At 60.2% G+C, this 18,532-nt stretch overlaps 6 protein-coding genes across 6 annotated transcripts; 5 read left to right on the top strand and 1 right to left on the bottom strand.

Annotated features, from left to right (window-relative positions):
- Window positions 1-1,451: 1,451 nt before the first annotated feature.
- Window positions 1,452-1,730, top strand: COLE_07575 (uncharacterized protein; the record flags this gene model as incomplete). The annotated part of the gene is made up of 1 exon (XM_018419664.2): window positions 1,452-1,730. One exon carries the CDS (start codon window positions 1,452-1,454, stop codon window positions 1,728-1,730), a length of 279 nt encoding a protein of 92 aa, XP_018276609.1.
- Window positions 1,731-8,364: 6,634 nt separating this feature from the next.
- On the top strand, window positions 8,365-9,107 carry COLE_07574 (uncharacterized protein; the record flags this gene model as incomplete). Its single annotated transcript, XM_018426069.2, has 3 exons — window positions 8,365-8,414; window positions 8,452-8,605; window positions 8,646-9,107. 3 exons carry the CDS (start codon window positions 8,365-8,367, stop codon window positions 9,105-9,107), a joined length of 666 nt encoding a protein of 221 aa, XP_018276608.1.
- A 2,177-nt stretch (window positions 9,108-11,284) lies between these two features.
- COLE_07573 (uncharacterized protein) lies at window positions 11,285-12,361 on the top strand (the record flags this gene model as incomplete). The annotated part of the gene is made up of 1 exon (XM_018425536.1): window positions 11,285-12,361. One exon carries the CDS (start codon window positions 11,285-11,287, stop codon window positions 12,359-12,361), a length of 1,077 nt encoding a protein of 358 aa, XP_018276607.1.
- Window positions 12,362-12,994: 633 nt separating this feature from the next.
- Window positions 12,995-14,291, top strand: COLE_07572 (uncharacterized protein; the record flags this gene model as incomplete). The annotated part of the gene is made up of 2 exons (XM_018420955.2): window positions 12,995-13,304; window positions 13,372-14,291. The coding sequence occupies 2 exons, from the start codon at window positions 12,995-12,997 to the stop codon at window positions 14,289-14,291; spliced, it is 1,230 nt and encodes a 409-aa protein (XP_018276606.1).
- Window positions 14,292-14,804: 513 nt separating this feature from the next.
- COLE_07571 (uncharacterized protein) lies at window positions 14,805-15,944 on the top strand (the record flags this gene model as incomplete). Its single annotated transcript, XM_018424032.2, has 1 exon — window positions 14,805-15,944. The coding sequence occupies one exon, from the start codon at window positions 14,805-14,807 to the stop codon at window positions 15,942-15,944; it is 1,140 nt and encodes a 379-aa protein (XP_018276605.2).
- A 373-nt stretch (window positions 15,945-16,317) lies between these two features.
- On the bottom strand, window positions 16,318-17,934 carry COLE_07570 (uncharacterized protein; the record flags this gene model as incomplete). The annotated part of the gene is made up of 2 exons (XM_065626555.1): window positions 16,318-17,533; window positions 17,567-17,934. The coding sequence occupies 2 exons, from the start codon at window positions 17,932-17,934 to the stop codon at window positions 16,318-16,320; spliced, it is 1,584 nt and encodes a 527-aa protein (XP_065482172.1).
- Between the last annotated feature and the right edge of the window lie 598 nt (window positions 17,935-18,532).

The following is an 18,532-nucleotide window of genomic DNA, read 5'->3' as shown; positions in this document are numbered from 1 at the left end:
ACATGGCGCTGTACTGCGATGTGAGGCTGTTGCGAGATACCTCGCTGCTCGCTGGATCGCTGAATCGCTGCATCGTTGGATCGCTGGATCACCGGCCGCCAGTACCGCCAGGCGCCAGGCCAACAGGCCATGCATCCAGCATCCAGGCCGGACGAGCTGGGGCGCTTTGGGCACGTATGCACAGATATACAGATATACAGATATACAGATATACAGATACAGCTCACAGATATAGATGCGCCATCGCGACACCGCCACAACATTCTCGCGATCTTGCAATCTTGCATGTTGCAATCACCCGTTGATGCGCGTACGCGCGTCGCTGCGCCGCAGTCTCCGCGCGGTCCCCGCCCAATGGCCGATTACCGATTAGAATGGCATGGTCGTGCAGCTTGCAGCTAGCCAGCGCGTTCCAGCACCGGGCGGAACAGGCATGCACGGATCGCACGGAGGCCTCATGGCCGCATACCGTCTCTCCAGCTCTCCAACCTCCAAACCCACACGATCGGCGGACGGAGACGAGGGATCAAAGGCTCTTGCGTTCAGAGATCAGAGATCAGCTAGATCAGAGACACGCGAAACGACCTCGTGCGGTATCCCATAATCCATCGCATTCCATCACTTTCCGACGGCCCACGGCCGATCGCCATGTCCGATGAGCCAACCGCGCAGCTGCGGCCTGTCCCTCGTCCCTCGTCGCGCCGTCGCACCTCTCTCGATCCGACGATCACTCCGGCATGTGCAGCATGTGCATGCGTCACCCTCACATCACTTGCATTCGCACCACTCTCGCCCCTCTTGGCCTCTCGACGGTGTCATTGCTGCCGGCAACGCTGAAACGAGGGGATTTGCGGGAACCCCATGGCCGGCCGAAGCCCGAGCTAGCCAGCTGTCACCGAAGCGAAGGCACCCCGCGTACCCACGTCAAGCGGGTGAAAGGGCAGGAATCAGAGTTTGGCATAGCGATGATGCATGAACGGCCGAGGGGTGGTGACGCAGCCAAGCGTACTCGTAATGGGGCGGTCGGGGCGCGGGGCGCGGGGCGGCCGATGCGCGATGCGGGCCTGCGGGCCGGCTCCCGATCTCCCGACGCCCCCGAACCCCTTTCGTAGCTCGTTGCTATGATTGCGGATCGTGCGGATCAGGTCCATCCGCCAATCCGTCACCCGAGGCTGGCACCCGTCACCCGTGACGGATCACCAGCTCGCACTAGCGTGCGAGGTAATTATAGGTGTCTATTGTACAGCATGTACAGAGCACACGCCACCGCCCGCGCCGCCCGCGCCGCGCCGCTCGTGTCGCTCGACGCTCGCGTACGCTCGCTTTGGCTTCTGCCTCGCACGTGGCCCGGGAAACGAGAGGACGCGATGTACGCGACCGAAACTGCGGCCTGCGCAGATCCCGGAACTAACTGGCCGCCCTAGCCGCCCTGTCGCCCCGTTTCACACAACATGCTAGACATGAGCAGCTGGCGCCAGCAGCACGCAGGCTCTGAATCCACTCGAGATACTCGGTATGATCCCACCACATACATATGCTTCCGTTCGTTGTGTAACAGCGCACGCCCTCGCGCCCTCACAGCGCACAAAGTTGGGGGGAGACACGCCGGCTGCGCAGAGGTAGGCAGTATCCAGACCCCATCTGATCATTCCGTGATAATCGTTTCGCGCGATCGCGCCTCCCACAGGCGACAAGGCCACAAGGCCACAAGGCCACCAGTACGCAAGTGAACAGAGTGATCAGCGCCGCGGTATAGGGCTGTGGGCGCTCGACCGGCGCGAAGGCCGCACCTCTCGCATTTCGCAGGCTAATCGCGGATCGCGGATCAATCGCTGGCCGTGGATCAGCGCACAACTTCGACGAGTGTCGCGATTGGTGCATTTGATGTCGCGAGGGGGATCACGTGGGCCACGTGCTTCACGTGGAGTTACGATTGTTGACTCATCTTGCGTCACATCGTTATGGCTCTATGGCTGCCATCGCTCGTTGCGCTCATTGCTAGCACTGCTGCAACCCGTAGGCTGCCGCACATGTCGCACATTTCTTCACTGGCTTGTCCATCCTTCCTCTCCTCTCCCAATCTTTCGATCTCTCAACTAATCAACTACTCAAAAATCGCAACCCCCTGCTCCACTGAGTACATTATACAGCATGGCCGATAGAGCGACAATCCCAGCCTCTCGACCTCCCCCCGATCCCGCCTCGAGGCTTCAAGAATTCTTCGACATCCTTAACGCCCATCGCCTTCCTCCTGTAATTTTCAGTACCGCAACCAGCCCGCCACGATGAGCATATCCGGTGAGTAATGTGCACGCGGTTCCGCTGAAGACGCCAGCAAGAAAATCGCGGCCGCGTATGATGCGGTTCTCGCCGCGGGCGTGGACCAGGGTGACCATGAGTGGCGGCATATCCTCTCCGCCAGGAGCTTGCTTCGGGCAACCTGAAGATCGTCCTCCTCGACCTCGACCGCTCAAGCCCTTTCGACGGCACGGCCGCAGAGCGCGTCTCATTCCGAGAGTCTCTGCTCGCACAGCTTTTCGATGAGCCTCTCGAGTAACCCCATGACTGCCCCCTCGCCGCCTTGCCATCATGGCAGTGTGTGCACTCATCCACAGTAATGTGTTGTATTCTCGCCGCCGCGCAACCTCCACGCATAACAATGCGGAAGCCTGTATGAAACGAGTATTGTGTACCGCAACTGTGCGATGTCTATCAAGGTTCGGATCAGAAAGGGAGGTGTTGAAGTGTCCCGAGTCAGATTGACCACCTGCGTTCCCTTTGTGGCGGATTCACTGCAAGCCTACTGCAGTTGTTCAATCAGACTCAGCAACGTTATTTCCAAGCCGGGTGAATCGACCCTCACTAATGAGCGCCGCGCATGATCATGCGGTATTGAGGGGGAGGAGTGGCGGAAGGCACCCAAGGCTGTTTCCTATGTCAACGAGTGCGCGGTGAACGTTCGACTGCTGCCACTTATGCCACTACAACTTCCCAACGGCACGTTTCGGGCCAAAATGCCATCGTGCGGGGTGTAAAGCGTGATCTCCCTTTTGGCTGGGGCGCAGCGACCTGGGCACCGCCCTCACTGTCTTGGTCAGAATCTCAGAGGTGACGCATGGAGGTGGCACATGGAGTGGTGGAGGGGAGTAGCAGCGCCGAGCCCGCGAGCTGCAAGGCGGTGACTCCCCACCACGGCGGCAAACGTCCGCGGGGAAGGATACCCCATGAATGGGTCTTCATGAGCATTCCACGAGCATGCACGCCTATGCTCGCTGGAGCGCCGACCAGGGCGGCCACTGTCGGGACGACCGCGTTCGTGTCAGCGCCGTCACGCTTGTCAGGGAATCACCGATAGGTGCGGGCAGGCGGGCAAAACAGGGGTACGCTATTGGATACTCGGATCAATGTCGGCAATCATGCCCGTTATCAACTCCACGCCACCTCGAAAGCATTGGCAAGCTGCTGGTTACATGTGCCAGGACCGAGGAGATGGAGGGGAGGCGGTCCCCACAAGAACATACGGAGATTAGCGTCGTCGATCCTTCGCTCGTCCCCGTGCATTCCGAGCTGGCGTGTTCGCCTGCGCCTCGCCTTGGCATAGTAGGAGGGAGTTTAGGGAAGATGATTTCACGCGCGCGTCCGCTCGCAGAGCGTGCTGGCAATCTGGCCTCCGAGACATCCCTTGTCAAGAGCTTGGTGGCTCTCTGTTTAGTTGAGTACGATTGCATGTAGTGAATACGAGTGTATGACATCAAGTTCGTGCAGGTCGGTTTTGCGCCGTGCAGTCCGTGCGCATGCGCACAGCCTGAGTGCTCAAGCTCGCGCAAGCTACAGTGCTTCTCTGTGCTCGGAACCAGTCAAACATCACACTTCCTGCAGCGTATACACTGGCTCGGCTGTAGGTGGTTTAGATACAAATGGCATGTACAGTATTCGGCCTCTCACTGCGGAAGGTGACACGCTGTCACCCACGCCACGACCACTTTGGCCACAGTGGCTCTTCCTTCTTATGGTCGAGATTCGGTTCAATAGCACTCCATGGGAGCACTCCTAGAGGCGGCGCATGCGGGGCGGTAGGCTGAGGCGGCCGCACAGGCGGTGGCGTAGGCCGGGGGGCCGGGACAAGTGAGGGGAAACTCGCGAGGGGGAATCTCTGGCCTGCTGCAAGCGGATGCTGAGGAGGAGGTCGCAAGTGTGAAGGAGCCACAGGCAAGTGGGGATGAGCTGGAAAGCCAGCTCTGCGCATCATGGGCGTCACGTCGAAACCCTGACTCAGCGCTGTCGTTGCTGCGGGCTCACATGCTCCAACAGCTCGATGTGGGCGGCTGCGAGCGAGAACGCGTCCTCGAGAACGGTGCGGGCAGAGCTGTGTGCAGTCTGAAGAAAGATGACAGTGCCTGCGTCGGTGCGCAGAGGAGGATAGAGGGCGAGGAGGGTGTGCAACGCGGCGGCTTTGACGGTGCGCACAACGAGTGGGTCGCCACCATTGTGCACCTGAGGGGAGAGGCCTTGGGACGCTAGTTCAGCAAAGAGGGCGGACTGGAAGTGGTTGAGCGACATTTTGGAGGATGGGAGAATGTAAGGGGAGAGCGCGTGGTAGGGCGAAATCGGGATGGGTGATACCAGAGGTCCCAGCGCAAAGGCTCAAGCGTGTGGAGGTGGTGGAGGTGGATCAGCACTCAAAGCTGGCGTCCAGGCTAGCTTGCAAGGACAGCCTATCCTTGTCTCATTCTCACCACTGCCCACTGGGTTCCTGCCATATACCTATAAGGGGAACCAGACACACATGAACGAAAACGGCTGCTGTTCGGCCCAGCCCTTGCCCTCACAGCAATTTGGGGCTGCTGACAAGGTCGACAGTGGCTTTGAGTCACTGTACTCGTGTTCGCACCTGCGTACATGTTAACTTGGCGCAGATGAGCGTCAACCACCCCTACCCAAAGAGCAGAAGGGAGCCTCGCTCCTTGTGCCACGCAGCTTTGCTGTTCGCTCTGCGCATCCTGATCACCCACCGGTTTCGAGACACCGCTAGCTCCCCTCTGTGACAGCAAGGGAAAAAAAGATTGACATGTGAAGTGCTATGATCAGGATGCTGATTGAGCTGCTGTCACGCCTCCTATATTATTATGAGCGGCCCAGGATTGGGGGCTCGATGTCATGCCGAGGAGAGGCCCAAGGTCAGGGGCTCAAGTCCAGCAGGGCAAGCTCTGAGTTATGCTATTGGTAGAAAAGGTTGACAGATGAACCAATCATCATGGTACACCTATGAGGACAAGAACTTGTATACATGATGGTATGTCTGGATACATGCGGGACTGAAGCAGGGCGAGGAAGATCAGTGTCACAATAACGGAATGTCTGTAGATGACATATTTTGCAGTACGTTGTGAAAATTGCTCATTGCCTGCCAATTGACAGCCTTTCTGCAACTTACTCACCATAGTACTCACGCTCCCCGCTTTGCAAGCCCCATCGTGACCCCTCTCCCCTCCTGGGCTTCCCCCAGCCTCCCCACAGAGGAGACAATTTTACTTTCGGGACTGACAGCCTGTTCTCAAGATATCATCTCGCAACTCCAACAATCCACGACGCCGAGGCTGCCCACGGCGCCACCAACCCGCCGAGGACATCGACTGCCGCCACAATGCTGACGCTGGCGATAAGGATTTGGTGTTCACTCCAGAGGCATGGATGACCTTGGAAGGCGGATTCGGCCTCTTGAGGGTGGCACACGAAGACCCTAGTGACTTCCACATCGTCATCCCGGTCTTACATGTGCAGCTCGCCGATGCAATGAGCAAGGCAAAGGGGAGCAGCACACAGAGCACCATGGCAACAAGGACCATGGGGCAACGTATGCTGCGGACCATCCGGTACTTGCTACAAGGCATCCCCGGCGACGGCCACTTCGCAGAGGAAGGTGCTCGACTCACTGGGGATCACTTGCTGCAAGCATATCCGTCGCTGATGGACGAGGTCGAGCTTCTTTCAACAGGCCTAATTGATCATAATTGAGGCGCTCGACCGGCAGTCGACGTTGGAATTGGCGCGGCATGTGGCAACCGCGGGCAACTCTTCGCGGGCTATGTCCGTCATCGTGAAAGATATATCAGCGTGGAAGGACGAACCGATCCATGTGCATGAAGCGGTGTCCATGTAGTGGCTTTTCCAGCTGTCGAAACTTGCAGCTGAATCGCCATTTCGCCAGGTCAATCCCAAGCGTCCGCGCCAGCTTGCTATGTGGGACGACTTGCAGATCTCTCCGGCTCCAACGCAAAGATTAGGGCCGGCACAGGAAAAGGCAAAGGAGCACGAGGAGGCGAAAGCGCAGGAACAAGCGCAGGGGCAAGTGGTGGGACAGGCGCAGGTGCAGTCGCAGCAGGCGGCGATCGAAGGGCCCATCGCTTTTTGATCGAGACCAATGTGTACCATCACGCTGTTCCCAAGAAGGGCTCGCCGACAATGACTTTGACCTCGTGAGCTACCTCCGCGAGGAGGCGACAAAGCGCCCCCTAAAATTCTTCGTCCCTCATGAAGTGAAAGTAGACGCTGCCAAAAGCAACATTACGAAGTCGCTCACCTAAACAGCTATCCTGGACTTCTACTAGTGCACAATTTGTGCTGTGTGGACTGCCAGCGAAATTATGAAGCCACATGCGAGCTCAACATTGAGGCAATAGGTCTCGGGAGGCCGGTTGTCACAACATAACAACTCATACAACATATACATACAAGTCATTATCATGACACTGATTCTCCTCGCCCCCCTACAGTTCCGCACCATATCCAGATGGACCACTTTGTATCTATAACCTCTACTTCACAGACATACTGTAACGATTGTTTCGTCTGTATGTAAATCCTACTGATAGCATGACTCGGAGCTTGCCCCACCAGACTTGAGCCCCCAATATTGGGCCTCTTTTGAGGTGTGACACTAGTCATGGAGGCTGCTGGCCTTGGTCTAGAATCCTTTCAAGCCATGCAGCAGCGACTGAATGCCACTTCAACTCACCTGCACAGCTACGACCAGTGGGGATTACCTATCCCGGACCTTGTCACAGCTCAGGAGCTTGAAGCAAAGTGGCACTCACCTGCCTTGATCATAAATTACTACAAGTTGAGCATTATGCTCCTTAACAGTGTGGTATACGTCTTCAACGACAAGGCAAAGGCGACAGAACTCATCGCTGAAGCAGTTCGACACCACTCGGGGTCAAACTGGACCCCAACTACCTCACAGTACCTGTTGTTCAATCAGCAGTATGGATGGACCCCATCTAGGTGAGGAGAAGCCAGTGACGTAGTTGACAGTCTGTGAGAGCATGATTTATGCCTCTTCTCAAGGCGCTCGTGGTGGACTGTGCAATGCTTGTTTCATCATTCACCAGAATGTCTATCGCCATCTCGACAAGCCTGGTCTCGAGTGTGGTGACGGAGGCGGGCCGCCGGCGACCACGCGCCCCCTAAAATTCTTCGTCCGTCATGAAGTCTCACGAGAGTGAGGCCGTGGTACCTTTCCCTGCAGCTTGGGAAGTTTGTGGACAGCGAGTGTGAGTCCCAGGGTATCCAGCGTCAACCGGACGGCATTGATGACGTGGCCAACGTGAAGGGGAGTACCGACAGCTCCGTAGGCGGTGCCACCCGTGCTGGCGATACCAACATTCGTCAGGAGCTCAGCCAATGCGACTTACCCGTCGCGATTCTCACTGGAGACATGTATGTGGCAAAGATATGGGGTGGAGAGAACGCTACGGCTCGCTACACCCCCCATCCCCCTTCCCGTGGGGTAGGCGACCCACGCAGGGAGGAAGATGGACTCTTCAAGATGTCCCGAAGTTGCTCAACTATCGTCAACTCCTTCGGGTCAATGAACTCGACATAATGGAGGAGCCACACTCGGAGATATCGGCGTCACCCCGTGTTGCCTCTTCGTTCTCCTTCTGCTTCCTCACATCCTTCATCTCATCACGTACGCGACCATTGCCACAGCACCTAGCGTGCTTAAGATTATGCCGGTTCCAGTCACAACGTCCTCGATCCCCTTCAACCACGGTGTTCACTCGACGACATACCTACCCGCATCTCCAGCCGTCTCCCACGACACTGCTGAGCTGGTCTCCTCTGGTCATCTCTTCAGCCTCGACGCTGTGCCGGAACAGTGAGTACCCAACCCATCAATCCCTCTATCCTCCCCCTGCCATGTCCATTTTTGATACGTACAGCCTCCCTCAATCCGTCCAAGTATACCTGGCGCTCGTTGGCTGTTCCGAGGTCACAATCCCCCCTGGGCTCTCTCCCTCCCCTTACCGCCCGCCTGCAGCCTCTGTCTTGTCCAGAGCCTCGTTATGCACCTCTGAGCGCATGTGCCATGGCCTCGCTATCCTGCGTGAACAGCGCCGACTTGGTCATGGGTGAGTCGAGTGGCTTAAGCCGCGCCGTTAATCCCAGCCTTTTTTACGACGCGTTCTCGGCAAGCGACCTCTTGAAACGACCTCTGTATCCTTTTGTTCCCTGCGGCCTCCTGGACGACGACATCTCGGGAACGGTTGACGAAGTCACGCGTGTTTGGATGGTTGCTCCCCTTGGCAGCTCCATGGTCGCCGTGAGTCAGCAGCACCTGGTACCCAGCCAGCTTACACCAGACGAACCTCATTCTCCCTGTTCCTCCCGGGTGGGACCGCGCGCCGCCTTCCTTGTACCCTGCCGTCATCTCGTGGCTCTACTCTCGCTGCTTCCCGATTTGCACATTTATGAACGAACCGCGCTACGAGTCAGATGAGGAGGGCTACTTCCTCTTCGACAAGCCAGTCGACATCGACCAGTTTACTGATGACTGGATCCTTTGCGAGAGTGCCCACCAGCTTCATGATCTGGTTTTCAGGGGTAGGGTGAGGACCTTGTGGCGCCCGCACACCGTAACTTGCAAGGCAGACGACCAGTGGGCTCTGGACTCGCCCGACGCGCCAAGAGGAGGAGCGGGCGCGCGAGAGACGGATGTATTCATGCTCTCACTCAAGGCCGACATGAGGCGCGTTTGGTGGCCCGCACATCCTTACGATCCTCCGCCAACCCTCCAGTACATAAACAATTCCGACTCCCTCTAACGTGTCGCGCCACCCCCAAATAGACATGATCATTGTCCACCTACTTCTCAACTTGGTCAAAATTGAGCCCGATGACCTGGCCCCTCCACCGTACGCTTCCTAGCTTTCGTTGTTCATTTTGTACGTCACTGTATGTAGAGCCAGAAGATGTAATATTACATCGGCTTGGGTGGCTCTGTCGTCTTGATCGTCCACCGCACCGCTTCATTCGCCATAGGTGGCCTGCCGTGAGCTGTGGTCAGCTCACATAGTTCCTGTATCTGTTCATGTGGCCTACTCCGACTTTTGTATGGCCTAATACATGGCGCTAATCACTCACTCGTCGCATCCAACCACCCATTCCATTCTCATCACGATCTATGCTCTCCTCGCATTCCCATATGCTTTCGTGCTGTACTCTTTCCCCGGCATGGCCATTAACCAATGCCAATCTGACAGCTCCGACGAATCCGCTGACACGGGAAGAAACCCCACTGACAGCAGTACGAGTTCGCCACCCACTTCCCGTTTCCTCGCCCCTCGTCCAGCTCCCCTCGTCTAATGGCCGCGAGGATGGAGCCATGGCGGCCACTCGTCACGGAGACTGAGTACTCGCGATCCTCACCAACGGGCTCTGTTATCCTCCGGCACTTCATTCCCCCGTGTGTAGATCTTGCTGGCCGGCAGATCCGCTGGTCCGGCATGCCTGGCACGAAATGATCCGCAGATCACCTCTCTCGATCACGCCGACGCACGCCGACGCGCGCCAACGCCCTGTCTCGATCGTCTCTTACACAATACGCACGACTCCGCCTCCTCCGTGCCATCCAGCCCAAAGGCAAACAAGGTTGCGGCGGCGTCCTGTCCACTAACAGCACTAACAGCCCCTCTCATGACTGACAGTCTCCATTCGCCATCATATACGCCCTCCGCCTTCGGCCTCAGCTTATGACCTGCCTCGCCCGATCCCATGATCGGGTGACTCACGTCCAAGCGGTGGCTGCGTCGATCCTCTCACGTCCCTCGATCCCTCGCGGTCCGATAAGTGCGGCCGTCGTCGCCGTCTATCATTTGCGCAACCTCCTCGCCTCTTCCTCGTCATCACTCGTCACTCCCACCTCACCACCTACCTCGACCCACCGCCATGCTCCCTCCACGCCCCCTCGCCCGCCTTTGGCGTCGCCTCCTGGCCTGGGTCCGCGACGCGCCAGGTGAGTCATCACGTCCCACGCACGCCTACTCACCCAGTGCCGTCGCGCGAGGGCGAGCCCAAGCGGGAGGACGGGCCTATCCCCATCCCGCCCACACTGCTCATTGAGCACATCGCGACGCCGGCCGAACTAGCTGCGTACGCCAATGAAGTCCGCAACCGTGGTCGTGAGGATGAGGAAGACGAAGACGAGGACGAAGAACACGGCCTCACCAATCGCGCCATGCACGAACGCACCGAGAAGGAGGCACGGCCGTCCGAGTCGCTCGAGCATGCGCGTGGACCGCGCCCGCCACCGAGAAACAAGTCGTCGCGTGCACTGCGTGTGTCGCTGTAGCTGAGGGTAGGTCCGGGCGGCGGTCCGTGCGCCGCCGAAAGTGATTTGGTAATCCGGGAGATGTGTTGTAGGCGTTGAGAGTGGAGGTTGATGAAAGCTGTGACAACTTTCCCGCCAGCAGGCGAGGCAAGGCAAGGCAGTGAGTGGCTGGGCTCACCATTCGGTCCCAGAGTACCTTTGGACGCTCGCATTGTGGTGTTGGGCATAGGTCTCTCTCCGGATAATGGACCCCGGAAGGAGCTTGGATCGCGCGGTTGTCTTCTCGTAGGGTGGCTTTAGGAGACTGGACGACTCACGTCCTTGCCACTTCAATAATCCGCCAGTCCATCAACCGCCTGGCCAACGTGCCAATACAACGAAGCTCATGATATGACAGCCGAGTCCAATGCGCCTGCGGCCTGTTGTACACCCCCATACACTGGAGGTCGCACAAATTCGAGCCGGTAGCCTGCTGCTCCGCTATCATCGGCGGGCCAGGACCACGCCACTAGCGCGACGCCGCTTGCGCAGGCACGGCACTGCTGCCAGCGAGGCTGCAGCGGCTGCACACGCCGTCATGAGACGGCTTAGCGCTGGCCGACGGCCGTCGATCTACAATGATACCACTCTCTGCGACCATCTGGCGCCTCTCCCTACCACCTAGCCCCCGCCATGCTGCTCGACACCATCTCCGCTTCCATCTCGTTATTCTATCCAAACCCCCCGCCGGCCTCCGCGCCCCCCACGCTCTCCCTCGACTTTCACGCCTACCCGCACCTCCTGGACGCGATCATCGCACACGCAGACAAGCCGACCCGCCTTGCCCTCCGCGCGACCTCACACGATATCTGCGACCGCATCGACGCCCTGCTCTTCCGGCATGTTGCCTACCGCATCCGGCGGCCGGACCCGCCAGTGCTCGCCTCACCAACATCCGGCAAACCGTGGTTCTCGCTGGACCGCGTAACCTCGGGGATCTTGCGCGCCCGCGACATCCGCGGGGCGCCCATCCTCGCGCCCGAACGCGCCCTCCGCCTCACCCGTACGCTGGACCTTTACGCGCCCGCGCTGCGCCCGCTCGCCGCGCGCGTACGCCATCTGCGCCGCTTCAGCGCCGAGTTCGACCCGCCAGTCGGCGCAGACGTTCTTGTCGACCACATCCACCTGCCCCCGCTGCGGATGTACGGCGTCTACCTCCCCGTTGGGAGCGAGGGGCACGCGCACGTCGGCGCGCGCCGCCACGTCCTGCTCGTCGAGTATGCGGCCCAATACGGGTCTGAGCGGCTGCACGACGGCACGCTCGTGCTGCCCCACCTTGCCGATCTGACCGTCTTCATCCTCCGCCCCGTGCGCGAGTGGGCCGGCGGCCCCCCCGCCGCCTCGCCGGATGCGTCGTTTTTCGGAACTCTCGTGCGCTCCGCGGCGAGGCATCGCGCGCTCGCTATCGTCGGCGTTGAGGAGACGGCCGGGGAGATCCTCGGCCTCGGCGGCGTGGGCAACGAGGTGCTGCCATTCGAAATCGCTGTGCACGCACTGTATGCCGCTGCAAAGCGCATCGTCAGGGAAACGCCGGGGGCGACACTTAGGAGCTGCGTGTTCCTCACGCACGCGCAATACCGCTCCAAAGTGGGGCGAGAGGCATATGAGCTCGAGACAGAACGCTGGTGGGTGTCGTCCGAGGACATCCAAGAGGCGGAGGCGGAGCACGACCCCTTTCTCCTCCATCCCTCCCTCTTTGCTGTTTCATAGTCTGCACGGAGCAGCGCAATACTGCTGCGGTAGTCAGCCCCGTCTATCAGCGGGATGGACATGCATCTGCACTAGCGCTGTGCGGCAGAAGCGGATGGTGATGGCGGACGTGCAACAGATGACCCAATGGAGGTTGTTGCCACAACATGGCGCGTCGTGCCTTGCTGGACGACAAGGCCGCCATGGCATACAAGTTTACCGTCACCGCAGGCCTCATATCTGCCTCGCATGACCTGTAGCGCATCTGTAGGACCTACTCTTGGCGCACACAAGCGATGTCTACATATATGGTAGTATCTAATCTTGCGGACGTGCGGCGATTTGGGTGAGTGCCGGGGCGGAGAGCGCCGATGTCCGAGTTCCCGGGGATAGCCCGGCTATCCTGCCCCACGCCCACCAGATGTCGACGGCCGTGCGGTGTGTCGCCGCGTCGGGATCTCGGCCGGGACTGGGTGGGGAGCCGGTTATCCCTTCACAGCTGGACCGTCGGCGCCGAGATTTCCGCGAGCTGCATGACATCGAGTTCCGCACTGCGGCTCCTCTCCTCGCTCTCGGTTACTCTAAAAGGCTCACCTCCGTTCTCCTCCTCAACTGCACACCCTACATACTCTCATCTCGTACACAACCTCGATAATGGCGAACCGCATCAACACCATCGGCGGCCACCTCGGTCCCTCGACCGGCAACTCGCGCGTCGACCGCCTCACTGCCAAGCACGCCGATGACATCGTCGTGACATGCGCGAAGCGTACTGCCCTCGGCAAGGCGCGCAAGGGCGGCTTCTCAAAGTGCTCTTCCGACGAGCTCCTCATCGCGACTCTCAAGGCCGCGAAGAAGGACATTGGCATCGACCCCGCCCTCGTCGAGGACATTGTCATCGGCACTGTGCTGACCCCTGGCGCACCATACGCAGGGCGTGCGGCGTCGCTCACTGCTGGGTTCCGTGAGTCGTCCGACAAGCTCGTCCCCTACCCCCCCCTCCCTTTTCACTGCGCAGCCCTAACATGCAGCCGAGACCACTCCCGTGCAGATCATCAACCGCTTTTGCTCATCCGGCCTGATGGCGGTACAGGCGATCGCGAACGAGATCCGGAACGGGGAGATTGACATCGGCCTCGCAGTCGGGTTTGAGCACATGACCTCGAACCCGGACGACGGTGCGCCCAAGCTCGCGGCCGAGACGATGGCGCTGCCGATGGGCCAGGACTGTGCCAAGCCCATGGGTTGGACGTCTGAGCAGGTGGCTGGCGAGTTCAACATCTCGCGCGAGGACATGGACGCGTGGGCCGCGCAGTCGCACAACCGCGCCGAGGCGGCGCAGAAGGCGGGCGTGTTCGCCGACGAGATCGCTCCCGTAACCATCAATGGTGCGGTTGTCGACACGGATGACGGGATCCGGCCGGGCACGACGCCCGAGAAGCTCGCCAAGCTGCGCGGCGCGTTCGCTCAGTGGCCTCCATCGCAGACCACAGGCGGCAACGCGTCTCAGATCACCGACGGTGGCGCCTACGTCCTCCTCATGACCCGGCGGCGGGCTGAGGAGCTCGGCTTGCCGATTCTGGCCAAGCACGTCGCAACGACCTCGATCGGCCTCGCGCCTCGCATCATGGGCATTGGGCCCTCCATCGCCATCCCTGCCATCCTCAAGCGCACAGGGCTGACGGTCGACGACGTCGACATGTTCGAGATCAATGAAGCCTTCTCCTCCATGATGGTTTACTGTGTTAAGAAGCTTGGCCTTGACCCTGCCAAGGTCAACGTCAACGGCGGCGCCATCGCGTTCGGGCATCCCCTCGGGTGCACGGGTGCGCGCCAAGTCGCGACGGGTCTCAACGCCATCAAGCGCACACACGGCAAGATCCTCGTTACTTCCATGTGCATCGGTCTCGGCATGGGCGCCGCCGCCGTGTGGGTCAACGAGCAGGAGTAGATGTATGTAAGCAGTCGGCGATGAATTGCATGGGTTGTAACGGTGATAGTGGTTCGCTGACGGTCTAACTCCTCACGTGACGCCAGCAAGCTGAGAGAAACATCTTTCTGTTGCACTTTCACTTCAATCTGGTGCTAACACCCACCGTTGTTCTGACCACATCATGTGCCAATTCGAACTGAAACACTATGTACAACCGAAGCGCCGGCTTCACACGCCATCCAGCGGCGACCTGCAAGACGCCGCCGTCGTATTTGTATTTCTTGTCGTCCTTGATCCGGCAAGTCGCTGGAATGCTTCTTGGCAGGCTGGCAGCCTGCCAGCCGTCGCGATCCCCTCTGCCTCTTCGGACGGCATTGAGCGCCACCGACGCCATACTGCCAAACACGCCATCTCCTCGCGGACAGCCGCGCCAGCAGTCCAGGCTTGACTTGCGACTCGCCCGCTCGCACCGATCGCCGCCCACATAAGCGCAACCGCTTCTCACCTCTTTTGATCATCCGCTACTCACTCATGACGATCGTGCAGCCTCACCCGCCCACCACATCTCCTGCGCCCAAAGGCGCGTGCAGGCCCGCCCTCGACCCGGCGGTGTGCACGCTCGACACGAAGGCGCACCCGGCGATCCTCAAGCGCCTGATCGCGCTCTCTCCGCACGCGGGTAAGCTCGCGTTCCGCGCCGCGTCGCGCACCTCACGCGACCTCGCGGACGCGGCGCTCTTCGCGCACGCCGTCATAGTCCAGTGGGGCAGTGCGGGGTGCTACGCGAAGCCGCCGACATCGCTATTCGCGCTCCTCTCCCCCGCCGGCGATGTGCTGCCCGGCAAGCCGCTGGCGGCAAACAATGCGGCGTGGGCACGCCGCCTCGCCCACACCCGCGTGCTGGACAGCACGGTCCGCCTTCCGAGCTTCCAGTGGGAGACGGTCGTGCACGCCTGGCCGCAGGACTTGGGCCGGCCGCGCGTGCTGCGCCGCCTCGTCGCCGGCGGCCTGTGGCGCGGCGCGCCACCCACCGTCGTCGACCTTGTCGTCCTCTCGCCCCTCTCCCTCGCATCGTCTCTCGGCCAAGACATGCTCACCGCTGCACTCACCGCCTCGCCCCGCAAGCACGTCATCAACGTCCTCGTCGACGCGAGCTACCGCGGCGCATTCTTCCCCACCGGCTCGGCCGGCGAGGCATGCCGTAACACCGCCGTCCTCATCTTTGCTCCCCTGCCGCACGGCGCCCTCCGCCGGCATCTCACCTACCCCGGCGACGACACGCCGGTGCCCTCGCGCATTATGAACCTCACAAGCGCGACTGAGGACATCTTCGACTCGCTCGCCGCCATCGTTTCTTCCGGCGTATACACCTCGTATCTGTTTGTGGGGCTGCACGAGCTCGACCCACAGCTTCTCGGGCTCGGCGGGGGCGGGGGCGGGGGCGACGGAGGCCTCGAGCTTTTTGCTGGCGTACTCAAGTCCCGCATCCTCGACGTTGTGCGCGAACGACATAGCCGCTCGTCTGCGCTTGGACTCGCGCATGTCTCTGCGGCCTCACTCGAGAACTCGCTCGCCCTGCTCTCACACGCCGAGTATCGCGCCGCTGTCGGCGATGGGACTTACACGATTGAGACGTGGCCCCAGGCCCCGGCGCCCTGGTGGGTAGCGTGAGCGGCGTAGGTTGTGAGTTCCGCCGGGGAGTCAAAAGGTGTGTACGGTCGAGGTCCATCTGAGGCTCGTATGTCGGTAGTCGGAAGTTCGCGGGAAGTGCAGTCAAAGAGGAAGAGGAAGAAATGTACTGTATGGTGCGATGGTGAGCGTTAGCTGCAGAAGTGGACCGGGGAGTCGACTGATAATCTGCTTTGGTCTGTCCAGCTTAAGAGGATACGCCTGGAGCTAATCCGGAGCGCGTGCCACTCGCTGTCGTCAGAAAGTCGTCTTGCATCACTTTGACGAAACTGGAAACTCGCGAGGCAGGCCTATGCATGTGTCGCCCTCCCCGACTATCAAGTGCTACAGCTAAAAGCACAACAGGAGTAAACATTTACTGCACGACGCACTCGCCCTTCTTGTCTCCGCGCACCGAGCGGCGCTTGCCCGGGTTCTCTACCGGTGGCGGCATCTTGCGCTCACGGTCGTCAGGCTCATCCACGCGGATCACCGGGCGATCATACGTCGCGTCTTCGTCGATCCGCAGCAGCGATGTCGACGGGTTCGGATGGCGCGGGCCCGTGCCCGTGCCCGTCTCGTCCGAATGATCGCTCACGCGCGACCGTAGCGACGCCGGCTCCTGACCTGGCGAGAGGTGGCCCGGCGTGCTTCCCCCACTGGAGTAGCGGTTGCGCGACTCTGAGAGCGACGTGTTGGAGGGGACGGCGAGCGAGCTCTTGCTCTTGTTTCGTGAAAAGAGGCGCGCCGGGAGTGAGGAGATGCCCAGTCCCTTGGGCTCATAGGGCGAGTTGGTGCCCGACGAGGGTACACTCCAGTCCTGGTGGTGCGCAAGAAGGGCAAGCTGCTCACGCACATCACACTTCGGGTGCGCGCGTTCTGAGCACTTTGCATGCGTGATGAGACCGCAAGTCTGACACAGAAGTGCTTGCTTCTTGAGCGCCTGAAGGCAGACGTGGCAGGTGATGGGCTTGGCGAACGATGTCTTGACCAGCGCATGCGCCTTGCCGCCCGACACAGACACCTCCGGGCTACTCTCCCGCTCGTCCTTGTGATGTACGACGTGCGAGTGAAGGCTGATCATGCTCATCTGTGCCAAGTGTGCCGTGTCGCCGAGGTCGATCATCGAAGCGGAGGCTGACCTCGCTCCGGCCTGCGATGCCTGCGAAAACACACGCTGCGCCTCGATCCGGTGATGCGCAGGCTCTTGGCTCAATCTGCGCAAGAATGGCAGCGAGTCCTGTGGTCGGGCGAGCAGGTCGCCTCGCCCAGCGCGAACCCATTCGTGCTCAAACAGCATCGCGGCTGTTGGTCGCAGCGCAGGCTCTTTGACAAAGCAGAGCTTGAGGAAATCCTGCAATTCGGAGGACGTCTCAGGCATCGGCGGCATTGGGTCCTCGACGATGCGGAACAGCACGGTCATACTGTTGGGCACGTCCGAGTACGGTGGCTTGCCAGTGATGAGCTCGATGATTGTGCAACCCAGGGACCAAATGTCCGACGCGGGCGATGCGCCCGAGAGCTTGATAACTTCAGGCGCCATCCAGTTCGGTGTACCGGCAATCTCGTTCTTGAGAACCGTCCGCCCGATGCTGGCACGTTCTGCAAAGTTCTCCACCGCGCGCATGTTAAGCGACACTCCAAAGTCAGACAATTTGATGTTGCCATTCTTCGTCGAGAGGATGTTTGCCGCCTTGAGGTCGCAGTGCACGACGCCCTGCGAGTGTAGATAATGTAGACCCTCGAGGATCTTGGCGACGTACGACGCAACGAGGCGCTCGTTGAACTTGCCGAAAGCCTTGAGGGTCTGGCCAAGGGAGCCATTCTCCACAAACTCGAGCACAATGTTGAGGAACTGGTCGTCGCGCGACATGCCCTCGTACTTGACAATGCCGGGGTGCGAAAGGCGCTGAAGTACTTCGACCTCTCGCATAACGTCGCGCACCTCCTTCTCCTTCACGCCCGAGAGACGAATTCTCTTGATGGCGACCATCTGGCCCGTTGAGAGGTTCAGTGAACGGTACACCGATCCAAACTGACCGCGCCCGATGCAGTTGCCAAGCTGGTATCGCACGCTCTCATGACCCTCCGAGTTGGTGAACTCTAGGATCTGGAGCGAGCCATGCACCATGCTGTCGCGTTCGCGATCGCGGCTAAGTGTCGACGTGCGCCGGCTAGGGAGATTCACCATCGACTGGTTGCGCATATTCATGATGCGGCCAGCGGGCGGCCCTTGGCCAACGCAGTCGGCAGAGCGTCGACGCTCCTCCTTGGTCATGATGCGCGACACGCCAAACTCAGACCCAGCGTCCATGAGAGCTTGGGGCGACTGAACGATCCCGCCATTCATCGAAAGGCTGGGGGAAGCGGGAGACTGCGGGCGCTTTGGCACATAGATTTTGCCAGTGACACTGGACCGACGAATGCGGGGCCGAGGAGGTAGCTCGCTCATCGGTCGCAGCGGCATTTGCGCGCTCTCCTCGTCCATGCGCTGCTCCAGCTCGATGCTTTGGGCGCGCGCGCCACGCGATACGGGGCGCAACCGCGGGCTGTCGGACCGTCGTGGGTTGAGAGGGGGGCGAGAAGAACCC

The sequence above is a fragment of the Cutaneotrichosporon oleaginosum genome (assembly GCF_008065305.1).
Source record: "Cutaneotrichosporon oleaginosum strain ATCC 20508 chromosome Unknown ATCC20508_contig07, whole genome shotgun sequence".
Lineage (NCBI taxonomy): Eukaryota > Fungi > Basidiomycota > Tremellomycetes > Trichosporonales > Trichosporonaceae > Cutaneotrichosporon > Cutaneotrichosporon oleaginosum.
Note: the sequence above shows the minus strand (reverse complement) of the source record. Positions and strands in the feature narration are given on the sequence as shown.